This window comes from Cervus canadensis, chromosome 2, assembly GCF_019320065.1.
Source record: "Cervus canadensis isolate Bull #8, Minnesota chromosome 2, ASM1932006v1, whole genome shotgun sequence".
NCBI classification, from domain to species: Eukaryota; Metazoa; Chordata; class Mammalia; order Artiodactyla; family Cervidae; genus Cervus; species Cervus canadensis.
In genome coordinates this window covers 15,100,912-15,114,588 of record NC_057387.1, presented here as the reverse complement: position 1 = coordinate 15,114,588, position 13,677 = coordinate 15,100,912, and the positions used below count along the sequence as shown (strand labels likewise).

The window sequence follows — 13,677 nt, the reverse complement described above, 5'->3', positions numbered from 1 at the left end:
CCCGCAGGCAAACAGTTGGGGGTGGAAGGCTGTAGAAACCCCTGGAGGAGAGCTGGAGTTGGTCTGTGGTTTGTGATGCTGTCTCAAGGGACACTTTCCTACTCTGGGCCTTGAAATCTCGTGCAGCATGTTTGGGGACAAGATACTTGACGGAGGACTCTGCTGGGGCATGTGGGGGTGTGGAACTGGGGAACTAAGTAAAGGCTGTCTGAGGCACCCACCGCACCAGACAAAAGCTCACCTCTGCGATGGCTCCTCTCTGCTGGCTAAGGGGGGCCCGTGCCCCAGGTTCTGAGTCCCTCCCAGCTAGTGCTATTGCCGGAAATCCCAGGACCACAGCGCCCACCGTTCCCCACTTTCTTGTCCCCCAGGAAACCAAGACTCGAGGCTTTCTAAAAATTCAGATTCTTTTTTTTTTTATTTATTTATGAGGAATGTATATTGTTAGTCACTTATACCAAAGGACACATAAAAGCAGAATCATAAAACTGACTGCACCCATCGTGGCCCCCAAGTCTACGCTTGGGCTCTTCTCCACTCTGCTCTTGGGAGTCACTACCGAGACCCCAAAAGCCAGCAAAATCCCTTCAACGTGAGTAAAGGAAATAGCTTGAAGCAGCGACAAATTTTTTTACAAGTGATTATTCAAAGAATGCACAATAGCCACAGTTCAGACAAATCAACTACAAAGATCATAAAAAAAAAAAAAAGCCTTGCTTATAAAAACAAAGATTGGACAAAAAAGGGAAGCAGACACTTTAGGTAGGTGGGAGTTTTGCCTCTTCTGGGGGGGTGGGTGGGTGCGGCCGTGCAGGGCCCAATACAGGCTTGTTTCCAGAGGACGCACGGGTACAGGGAAGCCTTGCTCTCGTCCTACAGCAGAAACTGAATACTGTAAGTTCGCTAGACAAGATCTTGGGGCAAGCGGTGGCTCTGACCGGTTGAGAGTACCCGGGCTCCCAGCTGAGAAGAGGTGGCTGAGACTGAGCTCTGTGGAGGTCCTAATGCCCAGAGGGGCTGGACATGCCAAGGAGTGAGTAGGTGATGCTCTCCAGCCCAAAGAACCAGGGAGCTGAGCTGCCTCCTGGGGTGGGACTGATCTCGTGTGCCGTTGGAAGATTCACAGGACTGGGGGGTAGGCCCCTGCCACCTCAGAAGACAGACACTGCTTCCCTTCTAGTTCCATGGGACACTTTGGTGTTCCGCAGAAACATCCTTAGTGTATTTGAAAGACTTAACATTTTCTCACTTTGGTCAAAGTACAGCGGGCACAGAAGCCACAACAATAAATGTGCGGACCTGGGTGTATCCACTGTTGACAAGCTAGGACAGACAGGGTTAACTAGTCAGTAGTTTGCAGGGTGTGGGGGACAATGGAAAATCATCTGAGGGCACTGGTTTGGCATGTTCACAGATGACAGAGGAACTGTCCAGAGGGAAAGAGGCAGGCTCAGGTCTGGAGATGGCAGAGCCTCTGTACTTTTCTTGAGCACATCTAGCTGGCTTAGGCCCAGAGCCAGACTCCACAGAGAGACGAAGGCTCTGACCACAAGAGTCCATGTTAGCTTGAGGTGTAGACCGAGAATCCCACCTCACAGAGTTTTAGGACAACCTGCCCTTTCACTTGGAGTTACTGCTCAAGGTCAACCCTAGAAAGATTCCCTAGCAGGCAGGAGACCTTGGGTCTGTGACCGGCCCGCAGACAACCTTCTGAAGCTATTAGGCAAAACAAAAGCACTCGATTAATCAACAGAAAATGACATCTGAACTTCAAATCTGTGCAATTACAGGTTATCTGTAGCTGTTGAGGATCAACATTTATGGCATTCTTTTTAAAACTCCCCATTTACCATGAATTAGTCACCTTCCCTTGGTGTCACCATCACGAGAAATACGCTGGGGGGAGCAGTGGTCTGACCCAACATGATTTTTTGCCTTATTCCTGCTAAGTCATGATTATCTGAGCAGAGACGATTTACCTTCTAGGATTTACCCTGGCTTTCTTCCTACCAATTGGTCGGGGTCTACAGCGTTACTGCCCCTGTCAGCAGGACAAATTCCTAGGAATGCTTTAGGAGGGGCAGCTGGGAGCTTGGCAACATTCCAAGGTATGTCTGCCTACCGGGGAAGTGGTCTGTTACCCCTGGAGGGCAGGCCTCCTTCTAGTGCTCAGGCAATTCCATTAGCCCCATCTGGCTGGTCCCAGCCCTTCCTGCCGCCTGGGGAAGGGACACACCTCCCGGGCAGCAGCCTTCCCTGCCGCTGGGCCCCTCCCAAGCCGGCTAAAGTGCAAGATCATGGAGCATCATCTGCAGGTTCTCATCACGCATAGCACTGGTAACAAGCTGACTGCAGTGTTCAACTCCGGGCCTTAGAAATGTTTCACCAGATTCTTTAAGTTCACTGCTTTACCCTCTTGGAGGAAAAGGAAAAACTAACAATCACGAGGAAGGAATCTCAGAAGGGGAAGATGGGAAGCAGAGGGGCCTCAGAATTCACAAATGAAAAATCCTGTCCCTGGTATGATTCACATGGTTGACTGGAACCTAATTGAGACCACAAGAGGTCAGTGTAGCAAACACAAAGGGAAAGGAAACAGAAAAAAAAAAACCAAAAAACAAAAAAACGGAAATAGACCGGAAGAGGAAATGGGCGGAAAGAAGGACCAAACCCCTTCTCTCTGCCCTGCGGTCTCTGTCTCTCTGCTGGAGAAAAAAGAAGGGGGATGGCGAGACCTGGCCTGATATTCCCAAAGAAAAGTAGAATATCAGGAACCCAAAGTTCTCAGTGTCACCAACCGTGGGTCCATTCTTTTTAAAAAAAGGAAAATAAAACCCAAAACCTGTTGACCCATGTGATGAGGAATGCTACGACCTCTTTCTCGCACCCAGTGTGAAACACCCGACCTGTCAGTCACTGGGTCACGCTACACTGGGCAGAGGTAAAAATTCTTCTCCTCCTGGGGCTTGCTTATCCAGTTCCCGTAGCCCATGTCCTTCAGACATTTTTTGAAGTAGTTCTTGGCTATCTCGTAGTCACGGGCAGCTTTCTTGGCCTCACCATAGGAGAGTCTAAGTAGATCTCTGCGGTATCGGAAGGAGCAGAGCTTCTTGAATAGAAGGAAAATGTTCTTTTTGGAGACCCGGGACAATTCGTTCCGTGGCCTGGGGAAACGAAAGGACTCATTATTCACCTGGGATGGAACAAGTGGAGGCACTGGGGGTGGGGAGGTGGCAACTTTTAAGCTCTGGTGTTTGACAGTGTGACGCCCCTTGGCAGTCTGGCTAGCTGGCTGGGTGGCCGTGCTCCCCCAGCTCCTTACCCATCCACGGTGCCTCTGGTCCCATCCAGGATTTCTAGGTCATAGCCATCAGCCAAACACCAGTTAACACTTGTCTCCTTGGTCTTCCCAGACTGCCTTTTGGAATCGTATACGCTGACTCGGCCAACCTAGGAATTCCAGGAGCAAGGGGGAGGAAGATGGAAACTTTCAGGGAAAAGCTTCTGAAGCAGGGACTCAAGACTCACAGGAAAGAGGGAAGATGGGGTCACGATCTTTCCCCCTTGTTTATCATTCTGTTTGGCTAAGACTCAGATATACTAACCCCACCTCAATTCAAATGGATTCCAAATTAAAGGAAGGAAAAAAGTGAAAGTGTTAATCGCTCAGTCATATCCAACTCTTTGTGACCCCATGAATTGCAGCCTGCCAGGCTCCTCTGTCCATGGAATTCTCCAGGCAAGAATACTGGAGTGGGTTGCATTTCCTCCTCCAGGGGATCTTTCCAACCCAGGGACCAAGCCCAGGTCTCCTGCTTTACAGGCAGATTCTTTCCGGTCTTAGCCATTGGGGAAGCCCCCAAAGAAGGAAAGCCCTTAGCATTCCAAAGGAGGGAAGGCTAAGTTAGAGGGAAACCAACTAAAGCTCCCCTTGCCCACACTGTACATTTCTGCTCTGCTAACAGGATTACTTGAAAAGAAGAAAACGTCAAGGGGAAAATGATTGGGTTATTGCACCTTGGGGTGGTTGACAATAAAGGGATGTCGGAGTCCGTCCTCAAACGCACTTCCGTCTCTTGTCACACGGCAGCAAATGGCACGGGTCAGGTGCCCCTGGCTGAAGAGGTAACCTGGGCACAAGAAGAAACGCACACACCTGATCATCCCAGTGCCATGAAGCAAGAGTCATGTGGGGAGCTTGAGGGCACAGACAGAGCATCAGCTCCCTAGGCAGGGAGCGCCTGCTGACTGCGGCTGCCCAGGACACACAAGGATCATCAGTTAGGCGCAATACATAAGGTTCCAGGTAAGGCCAAGCGCTGAGAGGGGAAGGGCACTGAGACGCTGCAGTTTTAAGCTGCTGTGTTTCTCTAACTCACCTTGAAAGACTTGGCTGGCATGTCGTTACTGAGACTGCTGCCTAAACCAATTTTCCCATCACAGCAGACGGGACACTCAGAATCAATTACTAAACCACCGAATCGAGCACACTTTGAAAAGGGGAGACATCATGTTAACACCTGGCAACGGAGTGTGCAGTTTGCTGGGACCTGGGAACCAGGATGACAGTCCGGTTCCAGCTCCCAAGGCAGGTCCTTACCCAGAGTGACGGATTTGAGATACACAGGCTGCAGGAAGTGGGTCAGCAGCGCCCCCTGCAGGCCCAGCACATTCCAGCGCAGGATCTTGTCGCTGCAGGACATAGTGCGGAGTCTCTCCCCCAGACGAATGCCGTCCCACGTGGGCACAATGTCACTGGACTCCACTGGGATCGTGCCTTCCCCTGGATGAGAGGCTTGGGTTAGACCTGCAAGGGCCGCTGGACCAGGCCCCTGCCTGGCGTGGCATTTTCTGCTCCTTAGACTCGGGCCAGAGGCTTCTCACTCATTTGTTCTTTGAATATTTCACAGCAGCTACTTGGTGCTGGGTACTAGGCTGGGTGCCGGGAAGCAATGGTGAGCAAAACCAAATCAGATCCTTGTGTTCCGAGAAGGTTGATGGGGGTGAGGGAGCAGAAAGGGAACAGACACTAAACAAGTAAGCCAATGCACACGTAACGATTGTAGATGGTTTGAGGGAGCTATAATGGACAGGTCAGGGAATCTCTGGGACAGGATTGTCGGGGGGCTGAGACACAAAGGAAGAGAAGAAACGGCTGAGAAAGAGTGTTTCAGACACACAGTTCAGCTAAAGCAAAGGCCCTGGGGCAGCAGAGGGTTTAGCTGTTGAGGGGCCTGACGAAGAACCAGCACGGCTGCAGCGGCGGGGTTTGCTTTCGTGTGGTGGGAAACCACAGCAGGGTGGCGGGCTTTTCGTTTCCAGTGAACTCTAATGAGATACAATCACCCGTTTAGAATACATAAAAATTTTTAGTGTATTCACAGACTTGTGCAGCCATCACCACAATCAATGTGAGAACGTTTCATCACCCTCCAAGGAAGCCTCCTATCCATTAGCTGTCACGCCCCATTTCCCTCCAGCCCCTTCCACCGCTGGCCCAGCCAGCCCCTAATTTACTTTCCTTCTTTATGGATTTTCCTATTCTAGATGTTTCAAGTAAACGAAAACATGGGAGTCACGTAACACAAAATCTTTTTTGTGACTGGCTTCTTTCCCTTCTTAACACTGTTTCCTAGGTTCCTTCGTGTTGTGGCATGTATCAAATGATATCCCATTTTATGGATATACTTCATTTTGTTTATCCATTCATCAGTTGATGGACACTGGGGATGTCTCTACTTTTGGGCTACTATGAACATTGCTGCTATAAACATTCTGTATTCATTTTTTCTCCCTGGGCCTCCATAACGGGAGACTGCGGGGGAAAAATGAGAGGAAAAAAAGGAGACTCTGCGGGGCTGTAAAGTGCAGGGCCAGCGCAGCAAATGCGGTGATGATGCGGCAGCCGGGAGCCTCCTCAGCCCCGAGTGGCAACGCCGACAGAAGGGGCAGCTGGTCTGTGTCAGTTTTTGGGTGGGTTTATTTTCATTTCTCTTGGGGATGTTTCTAGGAGTGAACTGCTGGGTCATATAGGAGCTCTGTGTTTAGACTTCAGGGTTTTTAGCAGGGAAGCGACATGACCTCTGTTTGAGGGTCACTCTGATGACTGCAGAAGGATGGCCTGAAGGGAATGGAGTGGACGTGAGGGGACGGTGAGGAGACATGGGAGGACAGTAGAGGAGGAGGAGCTGGCAGACAAGGGGCAGAATCAGCAGCCAACTAGGCAGGAGGGGAAGCGGGCGTGCAGAGTCCTCCTGTTAACGCCTCAGGCTTGTTCTGCATCGTTTTCTCCAACCTTCCCTGAGGTGATCCCATCCATTTCCATGGCCATAAAGATCAACTGTAGGAGGATAACTCCCAAACTTTTATTTACAGCCACCTCTCTCCTCTGAGCTCTAGATGGGTACCTCTGCCTCCTATTTGACGGGAGATCCCCCCAGCAGACTAATTCAAAATGCAATCCCGATCTTCCCATAGACCTTCCCCGACCTACATCTTCCCTCTCCCTGGAGACAAGACCCTGGTATCCCACCCACTGACGGCAGAAACCCTGCAGCTGTGCCCTGGCCCTGTGATGGGCCTGGGGCTTTGCAGAGCCTTTCTGTGGGAGATGGAGGACGTGTTACTCACCGTTCTCTACCTTGGTGCGGAGCTTGCCTTGTTTGGGATTCTCGAAGACAGGGTAGTGGCGGGAGTCTGTGCTCTCCACAGCTCGGTCGCTGCAGGACTTGTCAAAGAGGGCCCCATCCCCACACGGGGCCGTGCTGCAAGACAGGGGCGTCTGTCAACACCCACCTGTGTGCGTGGATCTCTTCAGTCGCCTGGGGCTCAAGAACAGCTCCATGTGGCAGAAACAAGGTTTTTTTTTTTTTTCCTGAAGCCTATCACGGGCTACTGGAGTGGGTAGAAGTGTAAGTCATTCCACACTGGGGTGTGGACCTCAAACAAGAGTTGACCATGGCCCACTGAACAAGCTCTGAATTATGGACGAGGAGACCATTCAGACACCCAGTCCTGGAAAGCCGGCGGGCCGGCTCTGGTGACAACAGAGATTGTACAGACCTGATATAGAGATGGAACGACACGCTCTTTTTTATTTGAAGCTTTTCTCCTCCTTTAGCAGGTTCAAATATACTATCCTTCGCCGTCTGGGGGTTGTATTTCATTAACTCGCTGTAGAGAAACCTATAAGAAGAAAGTCTGGTTAAGAAGACTGCTTTGATTCTGAGAAGTGGTTGCTTCTATAATGTGATCCCAAGTAAGGAAAAGCCTTAACGGTGCAGACCTTTCACAGTTTCTCAGGTTGAAAGAGGTGGTGGAAACTCTCCATGGGAGACCTCAGCATTTCTTACAGTTAAGTTAACCTTTCAGGTCAGTTACAATTCTGCCAAGAGCTTCTGGCTCAGGCAGCGACAGCAATTTTAGGGCAGAACAAATTGATTGAGGAACTACAAGAGGCTGTGGCTTCTTTCCCTTCACAAATTAAAGATGAACAGGAGAGGAAAGCTGGCAGGACAGTGGGTTTGTTTGTAGGTCCTCAAATGGGAGACGGAAGGCCTCCTCATCCCCACAGCACTGAAGATCACGAGGTCATCATGTGTTTTCTAAAAGGGGCTTGAAGTGGAGTTAGCGGGAAAAGACAGCACTCTTCAACAGCAGGCCGAGGAGAGGGATGTAGCCATGTCACAGAGGGACTGATTCAGAAAGAAGTTCAAAGGCTGACACTGCAGGCCTGAGGACCTGCCTGTGAGGTGTCTGAGCCCCGACACCCTGTGACCTTGCTCACCTGATGAAGCCTCTCCGGGAGATGATCTCTGCATGACAGTCATTGACAGTTTCTCCCTTCAGGCTCAGAGAATCTCCTTTCACACAGCGATTCCCTGGAAAGGCATTTAAAGCAAATGTGAAATTTCCAAAGGTAAACAATGATGAATAGGATACAGGCTGTTGGTTCTTAAAGCCTAAAGGTACAAATAGCCTCAATTTATCAATCCTGACTCCTGTATTCTTTTTCCTAGGATATGAGAATTCATTCCTTGCTCTGAATAAACTGTAGCTAAAATATAACATGAGTCTTCTTTCTGCCTTAAATTCACCCACAGAGGAGAATAAGGAGGTGCGTGCAGTCACCACAGGGCATGGAGAGCTGGGGGGGGACACATTTCAGAGCCCACTTACCTGTCCCCAGGCTGACCACAACACCTAGGTCGTCAGAGTCTTTCTTCATGATGATGGCAGCCAGGATCTTGCGGCCGAGTAAGGAGGGCTGGAAACTGTTGGTGAGGGCATTGAAGCACCGGTGGCTCAGCATGGCTATCTGGTCGTGGAAGGTGCTGCCCGTGAGAGGAAGCTGTGGGGACAGGAGCCCGTGTCAGGGCCACAGAGCCTCGCCTGCGTCCACCATGCTTCAGGCTGGGCGGGGAGGTCGAGTACCACCCGACTCGTGGGTCATCTTTTCCCCCTCTGGCACTAGCATCCCAGCGCTATGGAGGCTAATATTAAAGCCGAGGGACAGTCCACAAGACAGCAACTTAAGAGCTGACTCCACCCAGATAGGAGTTAGCAGGACCCCCAAAAAAAGAGAGCACCAAAAGTAGACGGCTTAACTGTCTTTCGCTTTGCTTCTGGGGACCTTGAGAGGAGGAGCATAGTTCTTCTGAGACTGGCCCCTGTCACTGGGGTTACCTCTGTGAAACCCATGCGCTCTGCCTTCTCGTCCTCCCCAATCAAAACGCGGAGGGCCGCATCTGCAGCTTCCTGCTTGCCTTGCTTCTTGCTGTGCGCGCAGACGGCTGGGAACCAGCGACCCCCAACTTTCGCTTGGTAAACGAACCTTGGGGATGAGAAGCAGGGAATAAAGACATGTACCTGGCCCCGACAGCTGCCCCAGAAAAGGGCTGGTTTTGCTCAGGGGGAGGCCAGGCTGGCCGACATGTGGCCTCATCACTCCCGACAGCTCTGTTCCTAAGGCACCACTTCCTAGACTTTGAATATTCCTGAATCATAGTGTGGTTTCCGCTATATCCAGGTATCACCTGAGTATTACTTACTTAATATTTTTCTCTAAATTGACTCTTTTTAAATGTAAAGACATTTTAAAAGGACACTTTGTATCACTACTGTAAATGAAAAATCAGGATCACTTGCCATACACGGAAGGTGGCTATAAATAAACTAAACAGGATAAAATCAAGTTATTAAATTCTGACGAGACACTATGGATTGTAAAGGCTCTAAGCCTGTCTTTATCATAAAGGAAATTTAGTAAGTATTAGAGAGGCTTTAAAGAAATACTAACACCACATGTGGACTTCCTTTTTAACTTAGCAAAAATGAGACGGGAATAACTTTCTTCCTGCTTGAATCACTGTTTCTAATGCTCTGATTTTTTAAGTACCTAATTCCATTTCCTCATTCATTTCCTGATTAGCTCAAGAGGACTTAACCTGGAGAGATCTGAGAGCAAGGTTGGCCTTAGATCAGGGAACCACACCTTTATTAGGAGTTACTTTTAGATTTCTAGGGGATTTCCTGGTGGCTCAGACAGTAGACAGTCTGCCCACAATGCGGGAGATCCGAGTTCAATCCTTGGGTCTGGAAGATCCCCTGGAGAAGGAAATGGCAATCCATTCCAGTATTCTTGCCTGGAGAATCCCATGGACAGAGGAACCTGGTGGGCTACAGTCCATGGGATCACAGAGTCGGACACAACTGAGCGACTACACTTTCACTTTAGATTCCTGGAGGCCTTGCGACAACTAAGGGGAGGGGAGTGTACCTTGGGCAGAGACACAGCAGGGAGGCAGGTGGTGCCGCTAGGGAGGGAGGGGAGTGGCCTGTGGTTCCCCCTGCTTCCTGGCTAGGCATCTCCACAAACACAGAGGGAAGGAAGTGATGGAGCCAAACAGTTTGGGTAGCTACCAGACAAGGTTTCAAGAATCCCAGCTTTTAACCAGATCCTAACTTGCTTTAGAGAAACCCAGTTGTTTGGATAATCTAACTGCATAGAACAAAAGTTTCAGTATCAGGATTTATCAGTCAGCTCAAGGCAGTGAAAGGAATCCATCTTTCTGGTCAACCACACTGAGTGTCTCACTATTCCTTGCTTGTCATAAGCATCTGAATGCCTTTGCTCCTTTCTTTGATGATGCCGACTGTGCAAGTCAGTGGGCTAAAGTTTATGAAGGAAAAGCACAGAGGCATGAAGAGATGTTGAAGAGAGGGAATGGGACCAAACTGTGTAGAATCTTGATCTGAGGGATCCAGGAGAATTTCTGTGTATTTGAAAAGAATATGAACTCTTAGGCACAAAGAGATATCCATACAAACATATACACATACCTATATATGTACACAAAAAACAAGATTGAAGGCAAAAGGAGAAGGGGGAGGCAGAAGATGAGATGGTTAGATAGCATCATCGATTCAATGGACATGAAAGTGAGCAAACTCTGGGAGATAGTGGAGGACAGAGAAGCCTGGCAGGCTGCAGTCCATGGGGTTGCAGAGTCAGATGCGACTTAGTGACTGAACAACAATAATATATAGAACAAAGTTTCTCAGTTGTGCAATTAGGATCCACTAGAGCTTCACTGTCCAATATGATAGCCACTGGCCACATGAGGCTGCTAATTTTAATTAAAATTCAATACAACTGATAATTCAGTTCCTCAGTCACACAGCCACATTTCAAGTGCTCAGTGACCACATATGGCTAGTGGTCAGCCTTTCAGTGGGATGCTGGGGACAAAAGCCTAACTGGAATGAGTAAAGGACATGCAACCAATGAAGACACCGAGCATAAACAATTATACTGAGAGGTCTGGCTGTGGGGGGAGCAGAGAGATGAGGTGGTATTTGGAGGGAGATGTGGGGTCAAGCGGAGGGTTTCAGCAGATGGGCACAGGCATGTGTGCAGGCTACTGGGAATGATCCAACAGAGCCCTGGAGCAGTTGATCATAAGAGCGTCAGAGAATGGAAGGACAGGACGGGGTGGAGGGGACCCAGGGCACGGGGTGGAAGGAGGACACTTCCTGCACCCAGTGCAGACGTCATGTGCAGACGCACGGAGGAAGGTGGATCTGGCGATGGGAAAGTAAGGGTTGTTACTGCTAATATCTACTACTGTGGGCAAGAATCACTTAGAAGAAATGGAGTAGCCCTCATAGTCAACAAAAGAGTCCAAAATGCACTACTTGGGTGCAATCTCAAAAACGACAGAATGATCTCTATTCGTTTCCAAGGCAAACCATATCACAGTAATCCAAGTCTATGCCCCAACACTAACGCCAAAGAAGCTGAGGTTGAACGGTCTATGAAGACCTACAAGATCTTCTAGAACTAACACCAAAATAAGATGTTCCTTTCATCATAGGGGACTGGAATGCAGAAGTAGGAAGTCAAGAGATACCTGGAGTAACAGGCAAGTTTGGCCCTGGAGTACAAAATGAAGCAGGGCAAAGGCTAACAGAGTTTTGCCAAGAGAATGCACCAGTCACAGCAAACGCTCTCTTCCAACAACACAAGTGACAACTCTACACATGGACATCACCAGATGGTCAATACTAAAATCATCTTGATTATAATCTTTGCAGCTGAAGATGGAGAAGCTCTATATAGTCAGCAAAAACAAGACCGGGAGCTGACTGTGGCTCACAGCATGAACTCCTTATTGCCAAATTCAGACTTAAATTGAAAAAAGTAGGGAAAACCACTAGGCCATTCAAGTATGATCTAAATCAAATCCCTTACAATTATACAATGGGAGTGACAGATAGATTCAAGGGATTAGATCTGACAGAGTGCCTGAAGAACCATGGACAGAGCTTTGTAGCAATGTACAGGAGACAGGGATCAAAACCACCTCCAAGTAAAAGAAATGCAAAAAGGCAAAATGGTGTCTGAGGAGGCCTTACAAATAGCTGAAGAAAGAAGGGAAGCAAAAGGCAAAGGAGGAAAGGAAAATATACCCATTTGAATGCAGAGTTCCAGAGAATAGCAAGTAGAATAAGAAAGCCTTCCCAAGTGAACAATGCAAAGAAATAGAGGAAAACAATAGAATGGGAAAGACTACAGATCTCTTCAAGAAAATTAGAGATACCAAGGGAACATTTCATGCAAAGATGGGCACAATAAAAGATAGAAATGGTATGGACCTAACGGAAGCAGAAGATATTAAGAGGAGGCAGCAAGGATACACAGAAGAACTATACAAAAAAGATCTTAATGACCCAGATAACCACAATGGTATGATCGCTCACCTAGAGCCAGCCATTCTTGGAGTGCAAAGTCAAGTGGGCCTTAGGAAGCAACACTACAAACAAAGCTAGTGGAGGTGATGGAATTTCAGCTGAGCTATTTCAAATCCTAAAAGACGATGCTGTTAAAGTGCTGTACTCCATAAGCCAGCAAACTTAGCAGTGGCCACAGGACTGGAAAAGGTCAGTTTTCATTCCAATCCCAAAGAATGTTCAAACTACCACATAATTGCACTCATTTCACATGTTAGCAAAGTAATGCACAAAATCCTCCAAGCTAGGCTTCAACAGTATGTGAACTGAGAAACTGCAGATGTTCAAGCTGGATTTAGAAAAGGCAGAAGAACCAGAGATCAAATTGCCAACATCCGCTGGATCATAGAAAAAGCAAGAAATTTCAGAAAAACATCTACTTCTGCTTCACTGACTATGCTAAAGCCTTTGTGTGGTTCACAACAATCTGTGGAAAATTCTTAAAGAGATGGGAATACTAGACCACCATACTTACCTACCTGCATACAGGTCTTACAGGTCAAGAAACAACGATTAGACCCAGACATGGAACAATGGACTGGTTCAAAACTGTGATAGGAGTTAGTATGTCAAGGCTGTATACTGTCACTCTGCTTTAACTTATATGCAGAGTATATCACGCAAAATTCCGGGCTGGATGAAACACAAGCTTGAATAAAGATTGCTGGGAGATATATCAACAACCTCAGATATGCAGATTACAGCACCGTTATGGCAGAAAGAGAAGAGGAACTAAAGAGCTTCTTGATGAAGGTGAAAGAGGAAGAGTGAAAAATCTGGCTTAAAACTTAACATTCAAAAAACTAAGATCATGGCATCCAGTCCCATCACTTCATGGCAAACAGATGGGGAAACAGTGACAGACTTTATATTCTTGGGCTCTAAAATCACTGCAGACAATGACTGCAGCCATGAAATTAAAAGACACTTGCTCCTTGGAAGAAGCTACGTCTCCCTGGAAGACAGCATATTAAAAGGCAGAGACACTACTTTGCCGACAAAGGTCCATCTAGTCAAAGCTGTGGTTTTTTCAGTAGTCATATATGGATGTGGCAGCTGGATCATAAACAAGGCTGACTGCCAAATAATTGATGCTTTCAAACTATGGTGTTGGAGAAGACTCTTGAGAGTCCCTTGGACGGTAAGGAGATCAAACCAGTCAATCCTAAAGGAAATTAATCCTGAATATTCACTGGAAGGACTGACGCTGAAGCTGAAGCTAAAATACTTTGGCCACCTGATGCAAAGACCTGACTCATTGGGAAAGACCCTGATGCTGGCAAAGACTGAAGGCAGGAGGAGAAGGGGACAACAGAGGATGAGATGCTTGAATGGCATCACCAACTCAATGGACATGAGCTTAAGCAAGCTCTGGAGATGGTCAAG

The 13,677-nt window shown here is 48.1% G+C and overlaps 1 protein-coding gene across 5 annotated transcripts in view; it reads right to left on the bottom strand.

Annotated features, from left to right (window-relative positions):
- Positions 1-393: 393 nt before the first annotated feature.
- Positions 394-13,677, bottom strand: part of ADAR (adenosine deaminase RNA specific) — a 52,258-nt gene continuing 38,974 nt past the window's right edge. For 4 of the 5 annotated variants that reach the window (XM_043455233.1, XM_043455243.1, XM_043455262.1 and 1 more), the window contains 9 exons: positions 8,608-8,833; positions 8,179-8,350; positions 7,787-7,880; positions 7,063-7,185; positions 6,631-6,764; positions 4,601-4,783; positions 4,018-4,130; positions 3,323-3,450; positions 394-3,164 (listed from right to left, as the gene is read on the bottom strand). In XM_043455233.1, coding sequence (XP_043311168.1) covers positions 2,927-3,164; positions 3,323-3,450; positions 4,018-4,130; positions 4,601-4,783; positions 6,631-6,764; positions 7,063-7,185; positions 7,787-7,880; positions 8,179-8,350; positions 8,608-8,833 — 1,411 coding nt within the window. In that variant the 3' untranslated portion in view covers positions 394-2,926. The remainder of the gene's footprint in view (positions 3,165-3,322; positions 3,451-4,017; positions 4,131-4,600; positions 4,784-6,630; positions 6,765-7,062; positions 7,186-7,786; positions 7,881-8,178; positions 8,351-8,607; positions 8,834-13,677) is intronic. The other variant, XM_043455253.1, reaches the window with a different exon arrangement.